General features: G+C 38.8%; 1 protein-coding gene across 3 annotated transcripts in view; it reads right to left on the bottom strand.

Annotated features, from left to right (window-relative positions):
- Window positions 1-7,636: 7,636 nt before the first annotated feature.
- LOC109193486 (keratin, type II cytoskeletal 7-like) overlaps window positions 7,637-24,477 on the bottom strand; it is a 29,674-nt gene continuing 12,833 nt past the window's right edge. Inside the window, exons 1-2 of one of the 3 annotated variants that reach the window (XM_019344324.1) lie at window positions 20,142-20,472; window positions 7,637-9,050 (exon numbers count right to left, since the gene is read on the bottom strand). In XM_019344324.1, the coding sequence (XP_019199869.1) occupies window positions 7,949-9,050; window positions 20,142-20,320 (1,281 nt within the window). In that variant the 5' untranslated portion in view covers window positions 20,321-20,472 and the 3' untranslated portion in view covers window positions 7,637-7,948. Of the gene's footprint in view, window positions 9,051-18,900; window positions 20,473-24,477 lie in introns of those variants that run through there. The other 2 variants (XM_019344325.1, XM_019344326.1) reach the window with 2 other exon arrangements.

Raw genomic sequence — 24,477 nt, 5'->3', positions numbered from 1 at the left:
CTTCCAGAACTTTTTGGCCACGATCGGGACGACTCACATCCGATCGTCGGTGGCTTACCCGCAGGGAAACGGACAAGTGGAGAATGCTAACCGGACGATCTTGGAAGGTTTGAAAAAGAAGCTACATTCGGCTGGTCGTAGTTGGGCCGATGAGTTGCCATATGTGCTGTGGACTTATCGGACGACCCCGAGAGAAGCTACTTTAGAGACCCCTTTCGCCCTGATTTACGGAGCCGAAGCTCGACTCCCGATCGAAGCTTGGATCCCGACCGATCGAGAGAGAACTTACAATGCGGAGGAGAATGAGCATGCGATGTCCGTAGACCTCGATGCGGTCGAAGAAAAAAGAGAGCTAGCCGCTCGGCGTATGGCCGAATACCAGAAGCGTGTTAAGAGTTCTAAAGACGTTCGGGTCAACCCGCGTTATTTTCAGGTTGGAGATTATGTTCTACGACGAAGGGAGACCAGTCAACCTTTAGAGGGCGGAAAGCTAGCTCAAAACTGGGAAGGGCCGTACATCATCAGCGCGATCATACGACCGGGTACATACCGACTGGAGACGACAACCGGTCGGGTAATCGAGGGGACTTGGAATTCCGAGCACCTCGTCATGTTTAGGCATTAAGCCTATTTTTTGTAATCTTTGGACGAAGAGGGGGCTTGACCTGTGTGTAGGTCCCGGTCGTCGTTTGTAGTTAAATTCCTATGTTTGTAGATATTAACCGCCTGCGAGCGGGAAGGTTTTAATGTATATACGATCGGTGATTGCTTGACCGCTTGCATGCGGCGGCCCGGTCGGTCATTTTCTTTACATTCGGTGCACGCAGATCAATTTATCTTCAAGCTACACCGACCGGGCGAATTTATCGACCGGTCAGACGCGCTCCACATCGGCGGACATTCGAGTCACGCCACCGGTCGGGGAAGCCAGGAGCACACAGCATAATTCCCCGATCTGATCACTTCTTGTCCACTATTGCACTCACTCGTGCCATGAGAGCACAATAGTGTGGGGGCTGGGATGAAGGAAGTATTTACAGGCCCGTCGTTCGGAAGTATCCCGACCGTAGAGGCTTACTTATTTTCAAAAATTTTGACAAGGCCTGGAGACCGGGTAAACCCGATCAGGTTGGCCAGTTTGATGTCAAAATCTCGGATGCACGACCGGGCCATAAAGCCATAAGGTCGGGCGTCGAACGGATCGAGTAGTGCAGGACCGGGCCAAAAGGCCATGAGGTCGAGCATTAAGGGTCGGCATGTGCATTACTAAAAGTAAAAAAGCAGAAAGAAGGACGAATGACGCAAGTATTTCATTAATTTAAAAGACGTGCCCGGTACAAATTCGGGACCGGGCTCCCGATCAGCGTTCCTTCAAGCCTATTCTACTTCTTCGCCTCGGCATCGCCCTTCCTCGGCGCTTCCTCCCCGCTCGGAGCGGCTTCAGCTCCGCTCGCCATAGCCCGATCCTTTGGATCAAAAGGTGCTGGCCCCGGGTCGGCTACGTCGTCAGGGAGGGTGGTCAAGACCAACTGAAGATCATCCCCTTCAAGGGCCTGCTCCATGATCTTCTTGGTCTGATCACGCATTTTTCGTTGACCGGCTTTGTACGCCCACCGGCCAAACGTCCATATCAGCTTCTCCCCGACCTCTGTGCCTCGAACGGACTGGAGAAAGCGAGCGCCCGATTTGGTGTCTAGGAAAAGATGCTGGGCGAGCTTATCCGGGTCGTTCTGGCGAGCCTTGAGCTCGGCTGCCTCCCCGATCGCCTGTTGGGCGACCTGCTCGGAGAGGTCCCGCTCAGCTTTGACCTTCTTTAGCTGAGCCTCCAGATCCCGGATCTCCTGTAGCCGCCGGTTGGCAACCTTCTTCAAGGCCTCAGCTTCGTTGGCCTGAAGGGCCCGTTGTTGAAGAAACTGGGCCGCTCGGGAGATCTGCATATATGAACGACCGCGTTAGCCGGACAGCAGTACTACGAGAAAGTTCAGAAGAAGGAAAATACGCTTACCTCAGCCAAGTCGTAGCCGATCTTCTCGGCTACCTGGCTCGGGGTCAGCTTGGAGAAGTCCTCCTTGGCCGACCCGGCGTTCCCGATCCGAGCAAGGATCGAAGATCCGCCTCTGCTGCCCCCGCCCGACGGGGTCGGGCTGTGTTGTTCCCGGCGCCGCTTCAAGGCCCCGGTCTCTGAGGTGGTCTTCTCTGCCACTTTCTCTTTCCCCTTCCCGACCGCCACTCGGGAGACCAGGACCTCTGAGGCGTCCACCACGAAGCCTTCGGTCGTGGTGATGGTCGACGCCCCAATGGGTCGGGCAACCGGGATCTCCTTTTCCCCGGCCAGTTTGGCTTGGCCCTTCCTTTTGCCAAGGGAAATCTTGGCCACCGGGCGCACCGGGACATCCTCATCTCCGAAACCGGCCATTCCTGCAAAACAAAACAAAATAGGTTAGGTCGAGCTAAAGGCCCAGCCGGGCTTCTGAGATCGGTGAAAGGGGCTAACGTCGCACCTTTGCCCTTTCGTTCGCCCCGGGCGGGCATCTTTGCGATCGTGACGCCCCGGGGCTCGGACTTGTATTTATCGGGTATATTATATACAGGCTCGGGCAAGTCAGCCGCTTCGAGGGACTCGGGCGTCTTGAAGATTCGATACTCGTAGATTTCGCCCGAGATTTTAGAGACGGCGTCTATAAGGACTTGGGTCTCGCTTGGGATGACTTGTTTCCGGAAACGCTGGCTCCAGACCCTCTCGACCGGGAGGATCCACGGATCATACTTCACTGAGAAGATCCGGTTCTTCCACCCTCGGTTGTTCCCGGGCAGCCCTTCGATCGAGCATCTATCCGCTCGGGATTGTATCATCAGAAATCCACCCCCATACGCGGCCGCTAGCACCTTCACTTGGTAGACAAAGTTGAAGAGCTCCATCGTACAGGATACGTTGTGCCGATTGCAGATCTGGGGAAAGCATGCGATAATCCGATGCGCGTTCGGGCAAATCTGCCCGGGCATAACTTGGTAGTAGCCCAAGAATGTTGTAAGGAGGCTGGAAAAGGGGAATGTGATCGGGGCCATTAGCGAATCGTAATGCAGCCCGATCCATTTCCCTTGGTGCCGCTCGATGATACTTCCGAGCTGTCTGCTGGTATCGAACTCGACCCGACCAGTAAGAGTTGCCGCAATTTTGCTTGCTTCTCCTTTTGTCAGCAAGCTCTTCTGGCCTTCAACGCTCTCGCTGTTGAGGAACTCAAACCCGTCCCCGCTCGGTGGCGCCGGCCCGGTCGGGTCCTCTTCATCCGCTTCGGCTTCGTCGGCCCGGTCTCCGCCCTCAGGCTCGGCTCGAGGGTAATCCCCTATTACCCTCGTAGGCGTTTCCCTAACGCCTTCGTCCGGGAGGCTTCGTCCGCTCGTGGACGTTGCCTCGCTCCCCGACCCACTGGAGCTCGACCCCGAGGTCCCTGACGAACCTGATGACCCTGCTGGCTCGGGGGCTCGGTCGGGAATGGGCTGTGGTCGTTGTTCGACCTCTGGGGAGTAGGACATGATGTCCACCTCCTCGCTGCTGTGCTCGATTGCGTCGTCGTAGTCTGCGATCGAGGCGTTCTGGCTATCCGAATCCGACATGTTTTCTACCTAAAGGTCGGTCGGGGTTAATACAGGGTCGGGAGGTTAGCTCAAAGTTAGTCCTATCCTATTCCTACGCAAAGCTAAAAACAAAGTAAAAGCTGAGGGATCAAGAGCTTACCGATTGCTGGTACTTTGCTCGAAGGAGAGAACTTGAAGCTTGGCTTTGCTCGACTGGTTCGATGAACTGATGCTCGGGACTCTCTGAGGGTACCGATTGCTTCAGAAGATTGAGGAAAGTTCAAATGAAGGCCTTAGGGGCCTATTTATAGGAGGGCGTTTGGGCGGGAAAATCATCCACTTGCGTGACACGACCAGCGCTGACTCCGAGGTGACGGTTGCAGTCGCAGAGGCCGGCAGTGGCCGACACGTGGCGAGGAGGGGAATGACAGCTGGCCGGTCGGTTTAGTGGCCGACGGTTGGGCTTCTTCATCCCGACCCATTTTTTCCCGGACGATCAAAAAGGCCCGGGCTGGGGGGCTCTTGGTAGGGAATATCCCGACCGACATAGCTTCACCACGACCGAGAAGCCTTTGTCCTTTTCTCTTTGTCTTTGCAGGTAACAGGTCGGGCTCCTTGTGAAGAACCTGGTCGGGGTCCGACCGGGAGTTGCCCGAACGACGATGTCAACCACCGAGCGGTAGCCCTTTGGCGAGAGAGCTGACGAAGGACACGTGGCGGCTCTCTACATCGACAGGCAGGGCACCCGGGAGGATGACACGTGGTGGCTACGTGGAGGACATGCCGAACGGCTGGAACCCTGTCCCCGGCATAACGGCTATAAATACCCACAGTAGCTACAGTGTGGGGGACTTTTGGACGATCGATAGGTTGTTACTAGAGAATCCCGACCGCAGTCAGTCGGTACTCAGAGCAACCAAGTAGATTGTACTTAGGGCCTTCACCGTGATCAATAAAATCTCTACTTGCTTCGATTGGTCTCGAGTTTATTTTATATTGCTTGCGTATAATTAGCAGTATCATTTCTAAACATTAAAATTAAAAAATTTTAATTTATAAACACACAAAAAAAATCTAATACGGGGGTAGTATTTAAGTTAAATTATTAGAATATAGAATAATAATATATATAATAATTTTTAAAAAAATTAGAAGTTGGCCTGCCGCTGCATGAGGTAGGTTAGAGTTGCATAATCCTAGCATGCGGACTTCGTGGGCCAGCTTGTAAATAAAAAGTCCACAGTGGGACGAGCGGGCCCTCATGACACCCCTAAGGATGAGCACAATGGTTTCTTTTATTGAAGAATATAATTAACTCATCACAAGACTCGTGAAATTAAATCATTGCTTGAAGTGTAATGAAGAATCTAAGATTTTATATGGGTGTTTGAGAATTAACTTATAGTTGATTGTGTTAACTAATTTGATTAAATGGTTACAGAAAGGTGTTAAGATAACTTATTTGTGTCGTCTTAACTGATTACTTGTGAATGCCTGACTTATAAGGGTAAGTATTTTGTGCTATTTACTTTAACTCTAAAATATTTTTAAAATTTATTGTTATTGTTGTTTTATTATTAATTAGTTTTTAATTATTATTTTTTGTTTTATTTTTATTTCTTTAAAAGTATCACATTTTTTGTTATAAGTATTACACTTTTTTTTTTTTTGTTTTTTGACAATAAAGAATCTAATTAATTAATCATAGGCTGAAACGTTTACAATAAAGATCGATGGAATGATTAAACATTCTTTACAGTCAGACATAAAAACAACTTCCAGAGCAATGCTAAAGAAAACTTGAGTCGCAGACTGTTTCAAAATTTTGAAGTTGGATTCTTTGGAAGAACTTAAAGCTTCTTTAATGATTTGGTCAAACGTACACAAGATTGACACTGGGGGGAATAGTCTTGCGCACCACCTGAGTATCTATTTTCATTCTTCTTTTCGTTGACAATATCTCCATCGGACAGAACTGCATATCATAGTTCAGAAGAGTATCTTTTTCATTGTCATATTTGTCACCCAGGATAGATTTACATACGCCATGCCCAGTTATATTGTTTCACGCTTTACGAAAAAAGAACTCGCCAAGTAAACGAGAGGAAGTAGCTCGTCAAAACAACGAGAGAAAAATACAGAAATGGCCAACAAAATTAAACCAGTAAAACAAAGTAAAGAGAAATAACCGTGCGAAGGCGGAGAATGAAAGAAAAAATGGTGAAAGCAGAGAAGACAATAAAGGCGGACATTGTCTACAGTGGAGATAGCGGCAGGGGAAAGACGATTGGACACCACCTCCGTTCCACTTGCTTCACGGAGGCGGCGGCCGAATAGAAAGTTGAATAGTCGAAGAGCAAAGACGAAAATAAGTAATTATTACACTTTTTTTTAAAAGTAGTAAGTATTACACTTTAATTTCACTTATAAGTAATAATAAACTTGTTCATAAGTAATATTATATTTTCTAATATAAATATTACATTTACATCTTGATTCAATCCATTTTATGGACAATGACTCGTGAGACACTGTACTGTGACGTTCGGGAGACTCACCATCAGTGTAAAATTATTTACACATTAAACTTATTGGCTATTTTATTTAGTAGTAGCTTTATTAGTTTTTAATTAAAGAATTTCATTAGAGTTGTTAGAGTTAATTCTATTTTGGACCATGTGATATTTAAATGTGTGGATGGTATGTCTTGGAGAATGAAGTCTACGTATGAAAATTTCAAAGAAATAAAAAGAACGTGGCTGAGGTTTATTCGAACAAGGAAAAAGGCTACATTTAAGGATCACAAAATGAAGCTCAATATCTGCTATAAAAGGATGCTGTTCGAAAGAATGACATTGCTGATTTTTGAGATTAATATACTGAGCACACATCTGATTTACAAAGCTTCCTATTTTTAATATGTTCTATGTTTAATTCTTAAGAATATTTAATCTGTACTACATGATTAGTACGTGGTATTGCTGAAGTATCTTGTGAAGATTGTTCGGGTATTCGTGTGTCAATCCTGGATAGGTGTTAGAAAGAGTGGTAGTGGTAAAGGCTGGAGGCCATCTATATTTACCTCTTGTAATACTCCTTTTGGTGAACATCTATAGTGGATTGGGCTGACGTGGGTTGCCCCGCAGACGTAGGAGAAGGAGCTCCGAACTGCGTAACAATTACTTTGTGTTTTTACATTACTTTATGCTTTCTGCAGTTATTATTTACACTTGCTTAAACGAGTTTAATTAATGAACGTAACTGGTGCATAACTTAAATAACAAGTAAAAATACATTGCTTTTGGTTTTCAAGTGTCACGGTGCAATTTCAATTGGTATCAGAGCCTGTAGACTTAATTTATTAGTCTAACGATATGGGGAATTCGTGCCTCTTGAACTCATCTCTTCAGCGGCTCTTTTTATTTATCTGTTTATTGCCTATTTGTTTGATCTCCCGGGGTGTTAAATGTTATAGAATGGATCGAACTAAAGTCATTCCCCAGTTGACTAGCGACAACTACGCATATTGGAAGGCTCGCACCCGTACGCATCTAAAAGCTCAAGGTGAAGCCATGTGGCGATCTGTGGTGGCAGGTTGGACACATCCCACCAAACCCAGTTCCAGCACTGACGGAACAGAAATATCTAAGCCTGAGACTGAGTGGACTCAAACAGAGATAACCAACGCTGGAAACAATGATATGGCTTTAGACACAATTTATTCTCTTATGCATGAAAGCCAGTTCTCAATTGTTGCAGGTATTCCTTCAGCTAAAGGTGCTTGGGAGACTCTTGACTCTACTTACGAAGGAACTACATCGGTAAAACAGTCAAAACTGCAACTGGTCCAGTCAGAATTCAAAGAGCTTCGCATGAATGAGGATGAGACAATCACACGCATACAAGATAAATAACACAATGGAACCTTTCATTTTATTCAAAAAATAAAATACATTACAAGAGTATTACCACTTCATTTAACAAAATAAATATAAGAAAATACATGATAATATAGATGAACGTAACTAAAATTTTATTACACGATAAACTCACTTAAATATTAAAACTTCTAGAACACAATAATAATAACAATAGTAAGAACAATGACAATGAGGTGAGGCACTGCCTAGCACCACATATTAACATTAAAAATAAAATTTGAATATTTATTTTCTCCCTTTATTTCCCCTGCAAACAATTGGTATACTTTATTAATTGGAAGTTAGGGAGGAATGAAACTCTTCTCCCAAGAGATTGAATCTTCAATCTAGCGTTCACACCCCACTCGATAGAACATTAGGGAGAAATGAAACTCTGATCTCATAGTATGTATAATAGGAAACAATAAAGATTGGATGGGAGCTTTGAGTATCTATAATGGGATTTCGAGAACATTACTCAGAGTTTGAATTGCTGGAGTGTTTATCACTGCGAAATCTGGACTTTCTGCTGCTTCTATGGAGGAGGAATCGATTTGCTCCCTCAAATTCTTAAAGATTTCCTTTTTTTGTTTCTCCTTTTCCTTTCTTCGCTTTATCTTATCCTCAAGCTCTGCTTTAGCCTTCTCCGCCGCCTCCGCCCTGCTTATAGCCTGCTCCGCCCTTGTCCTCATCTCCCTGATTTTATTCGTAGCTGTCATCAACTCTCTCTCCAATTTCCCTACTTTCTCCTCGTATTCCTTTCTTGAAATCGTGACATTGTTAATGTCGTCGATTTTCCCTTGTTTCTTGTGTTCAGATTCTACCAGAAACCTGTTCCTGCTGCTGGGTTGTTGGTGTGATGAGGCGGCTAGCTGAAGAGCACGATTGAGGGCGAATATCTCGCTCTTGTATCGTTCTTCTGCGGCTTCTGCGGCGGCGGCTTTTGATCGCCATTTATGGAGCTCCACTTTCAGCAACGCGTTCTCGACCTCAGCTTCCAGAATCCTATCGGCCTGACTTTTGATTTCATCTAGTTCTGCTTTTAACTTCGCGATGTTGTGGTTCAGAGTTGCGACTTCGTCGCGGGCTTTGCCGGATTCCCCCATTAATTGCTTCACCTCCGTCTCCAGTAAACTGATGTAGCGGCTCTGGTCCCGGTTCTGGGTTTCTTGCAGTTCCATTTGTTCTTTCAATTTCTTCATTTCCGCGATGTTGAGCTCCTTTGTGTGTCCAAGTTCCAGGTTTAATCTCTCCACCAGGGCGTCTTTCTCCACCAGCGATTTCTCCAGATTCTGGATCTCCTCCTCCCGGTTCGTGGCCGCCGCTCTCAACTGTAGATTAGTCTCCTTCAGCTCGTCCACGATCCTCTCGAGTTTTTCCGACTTGATCTTCTCTTTGGTGAGAGCAGTTTCCACCGCAGCGGCGGCGGCCAGCTGCGCTTCCAGGCCGAGGATTTCGCCTTGTGCGGCCGTCATCTCAGTCATCAGGCGCGACAGCCGGTCTCCGATTCTTGCGGACTCGCAGCCGGCGGCGGCGGAATCCTTAATCTGCATCCTGAGGTTATCCGAACAGCGACCAAAAGATTCGCCGCTTTTCTCAACCTCGAAATTCATTGTCACTTACAAATTTCTACAAGAAAATGTGCACGGATTGGTTCTAGGAACCTCTAAGGCTCCAAGAATCCAAGTTTTTTTTTTGGGGGGTGATTTTACAGAATGGGAAGGACTTGAGAAATTTAACACACAAAGTAGGGAAGTAGAGACTTGGTGGGCGTAAATTTCAAGAGGGAAATCATTGTAAGAAACGAATGGTTTGCCTAGGGAAAATCGTGGCCAAGAGGCAAGAACCAAAACATTAACTTCTTCTTCTGGTGAACCGTTTATAATTTATGAGGTCCTTTTCTTACAACTCCAAAAAAAACAAAAGAGTTCTACTTGTACGAGGTAATGATATGATAAATCCAACTATGAATGCGCTGCCAAATCTGCTAGAATTAAACACGCCCTGTGTTTGGTTTAATTCAATCAACTTGTTAGGATAAAAAATCCGGTCTCATCTCCAGAAGCTCAGAAACCGACCGAGTGATCAATTATTAGCTCAGCCATAGAATAACATATTTTGGGCAAATTAATGAAGAAGGTAAACCAATTGACGCAGAAGCTTGAGCAGACCCGCTCATAACCTCAAGGCAAATTATGTTGTGCATCCGTATGCACCATGCATGGTGCATACGAATGCAAAAACGACGTCGTTTTAATAAAATGTGCGTCTCCCCTTTAAAAAAAAAAATTAGGTTCGATTCCTGGCAACAAATATGAACTATAATTCCATACTCTATGAACTATAATTCCATAATCTAATCTATGAACTAAAAATTCCAGAATGAATGAACTAAAATCCCATAATCTATAAACTAAAATTTCAGAATCGATGAACTACAATTCCATAATCGATGAACTATAATTCCATAATCAATGAACTATAATTCTATAATCTATGAACTAAAATTCCAGAATGAATGAACAATATAATGTTGTTGCTGGGAATCGAACCTGAATTTTTTTTAAAGGAGAGACGCGCATTTTTTAATAAAACGACGTCGTTTTGGCATCCGTATGCACCATGCATGGTGCATAGGGATGCACAGCATAACTATCCTAACCTCAAACTCAAAATAACGTCATAATTGAACCTTTTTTTTTTTTAAAGAACGTCATAATTGAAGAAGTTAGGAAGTTCTTCTGCAACTCAGGGAGGACGGCAAATTATTTAGTGGACCCAGATCTAAAAATACACAATTTATATACTGGATCTTTACAATTTACATATTTGAATGTTTACAATTTTTCTATACTAAATATCCACAATTTACATATTAAATATTTACAATTTTATATAATAAATGTTACAATTTACCGACTAAATGTTCACAATTTGAATTGTGAACATTCAGTAGGTAAATTATGAACATTCATTATATAAATTGTGTATTTTTTCTATCATGTTCCACCTTGCAAGGTGGATGGCATAACTATACCATGGAAGACAAAGTGGTTCTTATGATCACTGGAAAAATTGAACGGATGTAGTACGATGGTGTCTAAGTTGCGGACGAATGCGGCACGATGGTACTTAAGTTGCGGCACGATGGTGCCTAAGTTGCGGACGGATGCGGCACGATGGTGCATAAGTTGCGGATAGAGGTGCCTAGCAGGTGCCTAAGTTGCAAATTGAATAGAGTTCTACTCTATGAACTCTCAAATCTTACTTCTTAAATTTTACTCTGTTACTTTTTTGCATGTGAGCCACAATACAAATGTCTACATCCAAATTTTGTGTATAAAAATAAAAATTAAGAATAGAAAATGAGATTACATATAGTATTTTTCAATTAAATATGCACAAGAGGGGATCATAGAAATGATTACCTATGCTATAGGCCAGGGCCGGTTCTGAGCATGTCCACAATGTATCTAGCCACCATTGTATCCAGGTTCATAACCTTATCACATATTCAAATTAAATAATTTATTTAATTAATTAATTTAAATATATGAATATCTTATTACATATTTAAATTAAATAATTAATTTAAATATTTTCTTGTTGGGCCAAATATGGATCAGTCCATCCTTATAATCTGAGTCTACTACTATTTAATTTATATTTAATTCGGACAATTTGACCAATTTAACTAATCCAAATAAATCAATAATTAGCCCAATTTCATCAAACGAGACCCAAAACATATGAACCAGCTTATTTGTCGGCTTCAAATGTTCTGTGTCTACAGCTATCAACTTTTAAATTTTTTTATCTGCTTTTGTTTCAGATTCATCACTTTTTGTTTTCTTTTTTCGTTTTCTTTCCTTTTTTTACTCCACTCACTCTCTCTCTCTCTCCTAATTGTAACATAAAAAACCTGAGCAAATTACACTTTTGGTCATATGACTATAGGGGGCGTGTAAATTTCAGTACTTGACTTTCAAAACTAACAATTTAGTCCAGTAACTATGTAATTTTTAACACATTTAGTCCTCTCGGCCAAATCACCGGTCAAATTTGGCCGGAAAAACGTAACCAATTTTTAATTAAATATACGTGGGGGCAAAATGATCCTTTCATGTTCTTCTTCTCCCTTCTCCTCCTTCTTCGTTCTTCTTCCTTTGCAGCAATGACAGGTGCTAGTTAACAAAAATGGGTCCAACAATTTGCAACGATGCTGTATAGGGCCGCTGGTGGTGCGAGCTTGCCAGAGGGCGGGGCCACGACAGAGATGGCTTTGTTAGAAGCATAGTTAAGACCAAAAATCAGCATCCTCTGGCCCTCGGAGAAGCCATGAGTGGTGAACGACGATGGATACATGGTCACCTTCAACTCATCTTAGCAGAATCATTCCTCAGCATTTCCAAACATTTGGCAACATGAAATCATATTTATGATTTCTATTTCAATCCCCAAATTTCTATCTTATTGGCAACAGAGATTGAAATCTCAATTTTAGGGGTTTTTTTTTTTTTTTTTTTTTTTTTTAAATGAAAACATTGCAATATGTAATACTAAGAAGAGATTTGAATAACCACATGCAGTGAAGAGCAAAAATGCTAATTTTATTGTGATGCTGTCAATATATCTCCAGAGCAAAAATGCCCCAAATTTCTCTGGTTCTTGCTACCGCAGAGGAAGACGATGGAGTTAGTGGATGACTGCAAAGTTGTTTTGTCAATTAGTTAACAGAAACTTCATACTGCTGCTTTGTGGTTGTGGATAAAATGTGCCGCCCAAGCCAACACGACATTTGGACGACAAAAATAAAAAAATCTGTATCAGTTCTTCCGTTTCCAGCCAGCGGTGCAAGGAAGAAGGAGAAAGTGACTCGAAAGGACCATTTTGCCCCCATGAATAAATAATTTTAAAAGGTTTACGTTTCCGGCCAAATTTGACCGGAAGGACCAAATGTGTTAGAAATCGTATAGTTAGAGGACTAAATTGTTAATTTTGAAAGTCAAGTACCAAAATTAACACGCCCCCTATAGTCATAGGACTAAAAGTGTAATTTACTCTAAAAAACCTTGTAAAAATTTATCCGATATCGATGCTCTTAGGCAATTAGTTGACAATCACAAGTTTCTTAATTGCCGCCAAACTGGAAAGACATTATGGGGTATCAAACCCAAGGGAAAATTATTTTGTGGACCACAGTTTAAAATGACGTCGTTAAATTTTATGAGTTAGAATAAGGTACTTTAGCGCAACATTATCACTTGGGAATATTAGGGGGAGAATGTAAGAGTGATTAGGAAAGAGAATGTGAGGGAAGGTTGGGAATAAAAAGAAAAAAAAAATAATAAAAGGCAAAAGGAATGCTGCAAACTGACAGAAACAGAATGCTTCTCTCTCCACCCCTCTCTCATCCATGTCTTGGGAAGAGAAATAACTCTTCACTTGCAAGAAGAGCAAAATGTTTCTCTCTTCACCCCTCTCTCCTCCATGTTGGCACTTTTAACCTTAAAAACTGTGAAATATGCATTGATGTAGATGCTCTTATGTGTCAGAATATCGTACATTATAAATGTACATTATATGTTAGAATAATGTACATTATGTGTTAAAATAATGAAACTTCTGGAGGCTTTAGAGTAATGTACATTATGAGTTATAAAAATGTATGTCACTATGAGTCGCGTGAAAAATAAAATTTATACAAAATGATATCGTTTTTTACCATAATCTACACAGCTATGTGGACCCCAGTCCACGCAATAACTATTGACACTCAAAGTGGAAGAAAACTTGAGGGCACATCGTTTTGTTTTTTGAATGCTACTGGCTCTATTACAATGTAGTATCTATTCATATACTTTCTCAACCTACTGAAACACAAAGAGCTAATAACGTCTCCACTGAGGCTCGAACTCACAACCTTCCAAATGGAAGTCCAACCCGGCTATAAAAATTATGTGTTTTCAGGTATAAAATTCTGTGTTTTCTAATTTCTATTATACAATTATGTACATTCGAAACATGAATTTTTTTTTTAACAGCAGACACGCGTAAAGTGAAAAAAGTCAAAACGACGACGTTTTGGACCAGGACGTACAATGCACTGTGCACCCTGGTGCACGGTATAATTTGCCAACTTCAAGCACTCTGAGCATGAGAGAGCCCAATGGCACTCAACAAAGAAATTCCCATCCACTCGTATTACTTGACCGCCCATATATATGAAATGTTATTGTTATTGGCCCTTTTGCCATTATCTATGCTTATTAATTGTTTTTTTTAAACACATCGTTATTTATTATTTTTAAAATACTTATAATTATTTACAAAGTAGTATATGTTATATACTATCTCAAATATTTTTAGATCAAATAATCTAAGCCTCACCGTTAAAGTTCGAATTTATGACTATCCATTTAGAATGATAAACATAATTTCACACTACATGGTAGTTGGCATTGTTATTTATTGTTAATTGTTAATAATTCATAATAAAATTTTAAATTTATCTACCTATTTATGTTTTTGAAACAAAATTAATCTATTTATTAAGTTTAACGAGTTAAAGTGTTATAAAATTCATAATGCTGTCAAACATTAGGGAGCTTTGATTACTTATTTCGCTTGATCGATCCAATTAATTTGTTACCGACTTGATTAAGATTTAAGGTACATGCATTAATTAAATGTCGAGTATTGTACGGAGTAATAAATAGATTAACCACATCAAGGATAAGATTTTCCTCTTTCCATTATTTTATATATTTAATAAAATAATCAGATCAAATATATATATATATATATATATATATATATATATATATATATATATATATATATATATACTAATAAGAGCCCAAGAGAGTTAGGCCTATAACGGGTAGAAAAAATGGCGGTCACAGATTTTAATCAAATGAATGACTCAGATTGATTAAAAGATTGATCAGATTTAAATTTTACACTAAAATTTCTTAAAATACCCACACACCGTTACTAATTCCGTTAAAATTTTAAGAATTGCCGTTAGTTCACCGTTAACTTACTCATTGATTTCAATAATAAAAAAAAAGGTTTTAGGTTCGAACCTCATCCAAATCAAAGTTGGCATAATTAGTACTCTATTTTACTCTTATTAAATTATATAAATAATAATTTAGTAGTTACAACTAAAAATAATACATATGCATTTCTTTAATTTAGAATTATGTGTCCACAATGCCTTTATTCAAAAAAAAAAATATTCATTATCAATAAATTAAATAAGAGAAATAATTTTTATTAGTTATATTGTCTTTATTTTTCTTCAATATAAAAATTCTTTATATTCAAATTTATTAATTAATTATATTCGTTACATTATCCTTACAATGTCTTTATTCAGTGAAAAAAAAATTATTAATTATTAATAAATTAATTAAAAGAAATATTTTCATTAGTTATATTGTCTTTATTTTTCTCAAATGTAAAAATTTTTACATTCAAATTCATCAATTGATTATATTCACTACATTATCTATTATCTTTTTTGTGCACTATTTTTTTAATTAAATATTAAAGTTATAATACAAAATAATGCTATATATTTATTTACCAAGTATTTTATTAATACCATGAAAAAATTTAAAAAATATAATTAATAAAGCCAACCATATTAACTACTTGAGAGATTTTGTGACAAAGAGAGTATTCAAATCACACAACAAATTGAAGTGAGAACTACCTTGCAATGTCCTTGTTTGACAATCAGCAGTTAGCGGTTAGCGTTAGCGGATTTGACCAGCGAATTTATTTAATTATTAACATTGGGTAGAAAAAATGACCGCCAAATTATTAAATCAAATGAATGGTTCATATTGTTCAGGTTTTAATTTTTTTTTTCTTTTAAGATTTTCTAATTTATCCTTAATTATATGATTATCCATTTAACTTTTCCGTTAATTCACCGTTAGTCTAATTCTAATATTAAAGTCTAATATAGAATTATAACTACATCATTAATCTAATTCTAATATTAAAGTCTTAATAGAACTTAACCACAAATCCTAATGTCGGAATCTCCTCAAACAATATTAGTATATATTTAATATTTTATGCCCTAGTTTTTATTTGTTCTCCCTTATGTCCCGTATTTGGTTTCAACCATACCTATACAATTATTTTATTGACAATTATAATCAATCTTGACTATATTATCTTGCATTTGTAAATTTAGAATTACCTATTTAACCCGCACGGGCTTAGCTCAATGGTTTAGTGGGTAGTATTTGGGAGAAGAGACCAAGGTTTGAACTTCGGCGGCGGCAGTGCAGGAATTATGTCCAAAGTGTGCAGATTCCTTGTGTGTATCAGCATTTGGCCCTGTCTGCTGAACCATTGAGTCACCGTGATTTACAACTTCCCACAATGCTTTGTCGGGTCAGAGTGTGGGGGGGGGGGGGGGGGGTCCCTTGGGGTTGGGAACTCTGGGAGAAGAATTACCTATTTAAATACGCAAATTCAACCTTCAATTATCTATGCATGAACAATTTCAATATAATCCTGCATTAATATACTTTAAAGTACTTATTAAAAAAAAAAGCATTGGGCATTATCCCAATCGCGCAATGCGCGTAAAAAACTAGTATACTAATAAGAGCCCAAGAGAGTTAAGCCTCTAATGGGTAGAAAAAATGGCGGTCAAATTTTTTAATCAAATGAAGGGCTCAGATTGATCAGATTTTAATTTTTTCTTGAGATTTCCTAATTTATCCTTAATGAATATGATTATTCGTTAACTTTTCTGTTAAATATTATCTTTTCCGTTAGTTTCTGTTAGTTCACCGTTAACTTACTCATTTATTTTAATAAGAAAGGTCTCAGGTTCGAACTCCATCCCAATTAAATTAAAGTTGGCATAATTAGTACTCTATTTTATTCTTATTAAACTATATAATAATAATCAATAATTTAGTAGCTACAACAAAAAATAATACATATGCATTTCTTTAATTTAAAATTATTTGTGTACAATGTTTCAATAAATTAAATAAGAGAAATAATTTCATTAGTTATATTGTCTTTAATTTATTTTTCTCCAAAGTAAAACTTCTTTACATTCAAATTAATCAATTAATTATATTCACTACATTTTCTATTATCTTTTTTGTGCACTATTTTTTAATTAAATATCAAAGTTATAATACAAAATAATGCTATATATTTATTTACCAAGGATTTTACTAAATACCATGAAAAAATTAAAAAAAAAAATAAATAATAAAGCCAGCCATATTAACTACTTGAGGGATTTGTTGACAAAGAGAGTATTCAAATCACACAACAAATTGAAGTGAGAACTACATCGCAATATCCTTGTTTGATAATCAGCAGTTAGCGGTTAGCGTTAGCGGATTTGACCAGCGAATTATATCAACAATTGGTAAAAAGATATTTGAAGAAATTAGCCCCCGTTTAGATTAACATGTAAAATGACCTAAAGGTATAATATATTTCATAATAATAATAATAATAATAATAATAATAATAATAATAATAATAATAATAATAATAATAATTGTTATAAAAAAATAAAAATAAAAAGTATAATTAAGCCAATCATATTAACTACTTGGGAGATTTATTGACAAAAAGAGTATTCAAATCACACAACAAATTAAAGTGAGAAACTATCTCGCAATGTCCTTGTTTGGCAATCAGCAGTTAGCTCTTCAATATTAGTATATATTTAATATTTTATGCCCTAATTTTTATTTGCTCTCCCTTATTTTTCGTATTTGGTTTCAACCATACCCATTTATGCAAATTCAACATTCAATTATCTATGCATGAACAATTCCAATATAATCTTGCATTGATATATTTTATAGTACTTATTTTTTAAAAAAAAAACATTGGGCATTATCTCAATCGCGCAATGCGCGTAAAAAAACTAGTATATATATAAGCGTTAAAATGCGTACCAACCTTAACCTGTAAACCAACAAACTATTAAAGGATTGCACCGCAACGGTCTTCCAAACATACATATCTAGAGGAGAGGACTATGCAGTTCAATCGTGTCCGGTGCAGTGTAATCATGTAGTAGTTTCCGTGCAATCCTTCAGTAGTTCGCAGGTTCACACTTTAAGGCCAGTTTGCACCCGAACGCGACCCTAAGAAAGAATATGAACCAATTAGAGTCATAAATTGAAAAATATCTAACTGATCATAATCTATGTGATAGCACCTCTGTTTCTATTCCGAATGTGTGGTCATAGGATTGAACCCCCATGGTGGGAGCATTGATTCTTTGGACTGAAAGAGTTTGAGAAAGTATAGAACAGATACTACTTGTAAAGAACTGTGACATTTTTGTAAATAAGTCAAGTAAATTAAACCTGCACAATACATTTGTTGAAAAATCTAAAATACTAAATGTAAAGCTAAACCAAAAATATTTAAACTCCTATATAGTGAAAAGTGAACCCTTAAGCCAACTAAAAGAAATTAAACCATAAAGTTAAAGGTGAACGACGTTAGTATAAGAGTAAATACCCAAAATGGTCCCTCGACTATAGCTAAATTCACAAATTGGTCTTTAACTTTCAATTTCAACCAATTAAGTCCTTAACTTTGTAATTTTAACACAATTTGGTCCTCTGTCTATTTGACCGTTTGTTGACTGTGATTTTTGAGGATATATATGTACTTTCATGGTCCATCATCGGTTTTTTAAGGTTCTAGTTGCATTTCCAGACCGCACTGTTACATTCGAATCCACTGCCGAAAGCAATCTACCAAATTCGGTCGCCTTTCTTCATCCTCCCTTTGGATTCAATGTAGTTGAGTTCGTACCAGAGCGAAGAAGACGACGTGTTTCCGAACCGGTGCAACGTCATCCTGGAGGCCTACACGTGCTCCGACGAAGCTGAATGTTCTTCTGGAGATCGTCGATCACGGTCAACAAACGGTCAAATAGACAGAGGACCAAATTGTGTTAAAATTACAAAGTTAAGGACTTAATTGGTTGAAATTGAAAGTTGAGGACCAATTTGTGAATTTAGCTATAGTCGATAGACCATTTTGGGTATTTACTCTTAGTATAATTAAGTTTCACATTCGGTGCAATTAATGATAACGTTAGATGCACTTAATATTGTTGTTCAGTGTACTTTATACTATTACTAGGTGCATTCTAAAGACAAACGGTAAGTCGATAACTACTAAATTCTCTAAAGTAAACTTCTAATCTAAACCAAATTAAAAAGGTACAGAAATTGTAAAAGGTAGACAAATTCACTACAAAATATGTAGCAAATTAAACAATATATCCATGAACCATCGAATTGAAGGTAAGGAGAAAATTAAATAGCAGTATCCAACAAGTAGAGATCAGAGCTTCAAAATAAGATATCATACAAAACATAGTATGATTGCATATGCATGTGGAGAAGTAGTAGGTAGATAATTAAGCTAGGGTTCAAAAAGTGTCAACATTTGAGTTGGTTGCCCAGCAAACATCAGAGATTGAAGACAGGCAAGATAGCACAATATATTGTAGGATAATGTATATAGGGAAGAATAGAAGTTTGAAGGAAATTGATGAATTTCCAAAGGACCACTTGCTTTTGTTTTGTAGGCATAGTATGGTACCATACTACCATCTAATGAAACAAATAGGCATGGAAGTATATGGTAAAGTGGGTTTTGGAATGGACTGCATGGCTCCCACCAATGTGATCATATTGGAGAAGGGTCCCAATGTCGTCGATTTTCCCTTGTTTCTTGTGTTCAGATTCTAGCAGAAACCTGTTCCTGCTGCTGGTTTGGTGGTGTGATGAGGCGGCTAGCTGAAGACCACGATTTATGGAGCTCTTGGATCGTTCTTCTGCGGCGGCGGCTTTTGATCGCCATTTATGGAGCTCCACTTTCAGCAACGCGTTCTCGACTTGAGCTTCAAGAACCCTATCGGCCTGGCTTTTGATTTCGTCTACTTCTGCTTTTAACTTCCCGATGTTGTGGTTCAGAGTTGCGACTTGGTCGCGGGCTTTGCCGGATTCCCCCATTAATTGCTTCACCTCCGTCTCCAGTAAACTGATGTAGCGGCTCTGGTCCCGGTTCTGGGTTTCTTGCAGTTCCATCTCTTCTTTCAATTTCTTCATCTCCTCGATTTTGAGCTCCTTTGTGTGCCCAAGTTCCAGGTTTAATCTCTCCACCAGGGCGTCCTTCTCCGCCAGCGATTTCTCCAGATTCTGCATCTCCTCCTCCCGGTTCGTGGCCGCCGCTCTCAAGTGAAGATTAGTCTCCTTCAGCTCGTCCACGATCCTCTCGAGTTTTTCCGACTTGAGCTTCTCTTTGGTGAGAGCAGTTTCCACCGCGGCGGCGGCGGCCAGCTGCGCTTCCAGGCCGAGGATTTCGCCTTGGGCAGCCATCATTTCAGTCATCAGGCGCGACAGCCGGTCTCCTATTCTTGCGGACTCGCACCCGGCGCCGGCGCCGGCGCCGGCATCCTTAATCTGCATCCTGAGGTTTTCCGAACAACCAAATGATTCGCCGTTTTTCTCAAGCTCGGAATTCATTATCACTGTCAAAACAAAATATGAAAGTGATGGAATCAAAGCAAAATAAACGTGTATCTAATTATGAATCTAACGTCCAACTTACAAGTTTCTTGTTCCTCTCGCTTTTCTTCGGCAAGAAAATTTGTGCAAGGATTGGTTCCAGGAACCTCTAAGGCTCCAAGAATCCAACTTTTTTTTTGGTGAATTAACAGTGGACAACTTGAGAAATTTAACACACAAAGTAGAGACTTGGTGGGCGCAAATTTCAAGAGGGAAAATCATCGTAGGAACCGAATGGTTTGCTTAGGGAAAATCGTCGCCCAAGAGGCAAGAACCAAAACATTAATTTATGTTTTTATAACTCCAAAAAAAAATAAAAGAGTTGTACTTGTACGAGGTAATGATCCAATAACTAGGAATGCGCTGTCAAATCTAGAATGAATTAACAAAATTGAATATACAGCACGAGAGGGGATCATAGAAATGCTTACCTATGCTATAAGCCTACATATGGATGTCAATGACGAGAATGATATTGATAGGGATATTACCCCGACCCCTCCTGCTCTACTGTCGGTATCGCGATAGGTAGCTAACTCTTGGCCCGCGTTGTTCCCAAATCGACCGGCATTAGACGTGCGGGACTTCCCGACCATACGGACTCCGATCCACCTCATTGCGGATTGCCCGTTCGTTACCCCAACCGCTAGGTAGCCCGATCGATTAGGGTCGGGCGCCTAAGCATCCGAATCCACGTGTAGCGAGGCGTCGTCAGGAATATAGCCCCACGCGTCACGATATCCTCCGGCCCCCGAGCTTAGCCCTTGCATGCCTACCACTGTCGAGCATGCCGGAGGCCCGAACCTTTGTTCCCTTTCTCTCACTATAAATAGCGGATTTATTACTAAGATGGGGACTTTTCAACTACTTTACACTCAGGTTATTTGACCGGAGACTCCCGACCCATTGTTAGAGGATCTCGGGCTCAAATATGCCACACTCGATACTGTACGGTACGAATACCTCCGTATTTACTGTATCAGATACCACTACTTTGAGGCATCTTAGGCAATTAGTTGACAATCACAAGTTTCTTGCATGCCACCAAACTGGAAAGACATTCGCCCTGTTTGGTAGAATATTTAACTTATCAAGCTAATTTTAGCTTATTTGATCATTATTAATTGTTTGACTTAGTTAAAAAATTAATATAAGTGTTTGATTAATTAGCATTTTATAACTTCAAAATGCTAAAATTCAAAAAGCTACTCAAAATAGCAACTTTTTTCAATTAATTTTTTGAGAAAAGAAATTATACCAAAGAACTATCAGCAAACAATTAATTTACCAAACACCTTTATACTGTCAACTAATGTTATCAAATAGTTATGCTCTCTAATTAACTCAATCAGCTAACAACCATTTACCGAACAGATCCATTATGGGATATCAAACTCAAGGTGGAAGAAAACTTGAGGGCTAACTTCTAGCACTCTGAGCATGAGAGAGCCCAATGGCACTCAACAAAGAAACTCCCATCCACTCGTATTACTTGACAGCCCATATGAAATGTTATTGTTATTATTGGCCCTTTTGGCATTATCTATGCTTATTAATTGTTATTTATTGTTTTTTTTTTTTAACACATTGTTATTTATTGTTTTTGTTCAAAATTCTTTACAAAATACTACGGAGTATCTTTTCTATACTATCTTCACCCATTTGAAATGGTAATCGAGATGCCATCACGCTATATGGTAGTTAACATTCTTATTTATTGTTAATTGTTACTTCCGGTTCTTCGGAAGAATAAACTGACGTCTCCCTTCTTCATCGATCTGGGGAAAAAGGAACCGTCTACCAGTTGGGAAGAGTGTTATAAAATTCATAATGTTATCAAACATTAGGAAGCTTTGATTACTTAATTCTAAGGCTCTGTTTGGCAACGCTAAGCTAGGAGCTTATAGCTTATTTTAAGCTACTAATAAACTATAAGCTCTATTTGGTAATGTTCCCAAAATAAGCTCCTAGCTTAAAATAAAAGCTTATTTTGAAACGCTACTTTAGGTAGCGTTTCAAAATAATCTACTAGCTTCCTAACTTTTTTTCCATCTTTACCCTTATTATTTTAAAGTAATGACATATTTTAACCTAATGAATTAAAACTCTTTCTCTTCCCCTATCCCAACTTTCACGTCAATCTATCCCTTCCTTAGTCTTGCTTCCGGCTAAACAATTACGTTGAAACTTTAGCTAATCATCATCATCATCATTATTATTATTATTATTATTATTATTATTATTATTATTATTATTATTATGGCTTCAATCTCAAATTGAACAAGAGCCACCAACTAATGCTCAAGAAGCATTCAATCGTGCACATTCTTCTCTTCGAAATTGTATTGAGAGGTCGTTTGGAGTATTGAATAAGAGATGGAAATACTTGCTAAAATGCCGCAGTTTAGTGAGGAGACCCAAATTGATGTTATTATGGCCAGATTTGCACTACATAAATTTTATGAAGATGTCCTTTTTAGTCTTTTTATATTTATCAGCTTATCAAAAAGCTAATTTTACCAAACACTTTCAATCATAACAGCTCTTCAATTTTCGATCAGCTCCGAACTTATAGCTTTTCAGCTTTCAGCTCTTTTTCAGCTATCAGCTCCTAGCTTATAGCTTTTCAGCTAGGTTTGCCAAACAGAGCCTAATTAACTTGTTACGGAATTGATTAAGGTACACAAAACATTAACTAAATATCGAGTATTGTACGGAGTAATAACTAGATTAACCACGTCAAGGATAAGATTTTCCTGTTTCCATTTTTTTTTATATATTTAATAATCAGATCAAATGTCTATATATATGCGTTAAAATGCGAACCAACCTTAACATTTGAACCAACAAACTACTGAAAGATTACATCGCAACGGCCTTCCAGACATGCATGTTTGGAGAACCTTGCGATTTAATTGTATCCGATGCAGTGCAGTCATGTAGTAGTTGCGGTGTAATTTTTCAGTAGTTCGCAAGTTCGCACATTAAGACTAGTTCGCAGGTTCGCACATTAAGACCGGTTCGCACCTAAACGCGACTCTCATCAATTTAAAAATATCTAACATATCATCATAATCTATGTAGTGTGATAGAACATCTATTTCCATTCCAAATGGGTGGTCACAGAATCGAACCCTCGTGGTGGGGGCATTGATTCTTTGGGTTGGAAAAGTTTGAGAAAGTATATAACAAATACTACCATGTAAATGACGGTGACATTTTTTGTAAACAACTCTAATTTTAAAGTGCAAATCACTATAAAGTGCAAATAAGTAAAACTACATAATACATCTATTGAAAAATCTAGAAAACTAAATGTAAAGCTAAACCAAAATATTTAAACTCCTATATAGTAAAAACTGAACCTTTAAGTCAACTAAAAAAAATTAAACCATAAAGTTAAAGGTGAACCTAAGTGTAATTAACTTTCACATTCGGTGCAATTAATGATAACGTTAGAACGAAGTACTTAATATTGTTGTTCAGTGTGCTTTATATTGTTGTTAGGTGCATTCTAAAGACAAACGAAAACTACTAAATTCTCTAAAAAGTTCAGAAATTATAAAAGGTAGACAAATTCACTACAAAACATGTAGCAACAAACAACATATCCATGAACATCTAATTTAAGGTAAGGAGAAAAATGCAGTATCCAACAAGTAGAGAGCTTCAAATAAAGATATCATACAAAACATAGTATGATTGCATATGCATGTGGAGATCGAAGTAGTAGGTAGATAATTAAGCTAGGGTTCAAAAAGTGTCAACATTTGAGTTGGTTGCCCTGCAAACATCAGAGATTGAAGACAGGCAAGATAGCACATTATATTGTAGGATAATGTATATAGGGAAGAATAGAAGTTTGAAGGAAATTGATGAATTTCCAAAGGACCACTTGCATTTGTTTTGTAGGCATAGTATGGTACCATACTACCATGTAATGAAACAAATAGGCATGGAAGTATATGGTAAAGTGGGTTTTGGAATGGACTGCATGGCTCCACCGATGTGATCATATTGGAGAAGGGTCCCAATGTGTACAGATTGTAAAATCACTATCTATGCTACTTCTGGATCTATTACATAGTAGCAATTATGTAATGTTGTTATGTGTTTGGACCAATTGTCCATTCTACCTACAAGTGACACCCATGTTGTTATGTGTTTGGACCAATTGTCCATTCTACCTACAAGTGACACCCACTCAAATTATTTGAAGTTGCACTGTTTTTTTTTTTTTTTTTTTTTCTTCCTCTAACAAGAATACCAAATCAGAACATGTGAAGGAAGTAATATTCTCTAAAAGGATACTAAACATTTTCCAAGCTGGTCATTCGGAGTAATTGGACGACCAAGATGATATAGGAGGTGTTTTGACA

Source organism: Ipomoea nil, unplaced genomic scaffold (assembly GCF_001879475.1).
Source record: "Ipomoea nil cultivar Tokyo-kokei standard unplaced genomic scaffold, Asagao_1.1 scaffold1895, whole genome shotgun sequence".
Classification (NCBI taxonomy): Eukaryota; Viridiplantae; Streptophyta; class Magnoliopsida; order Solanales; family Convolvulaceae; genus Ipomoea; species Ipomoea nil.
The sequence above is the reverse complement of the archived record's forward strand: the minus strand, read 5'-3'. Positions and strand labels throughout refer to the sequence as shown.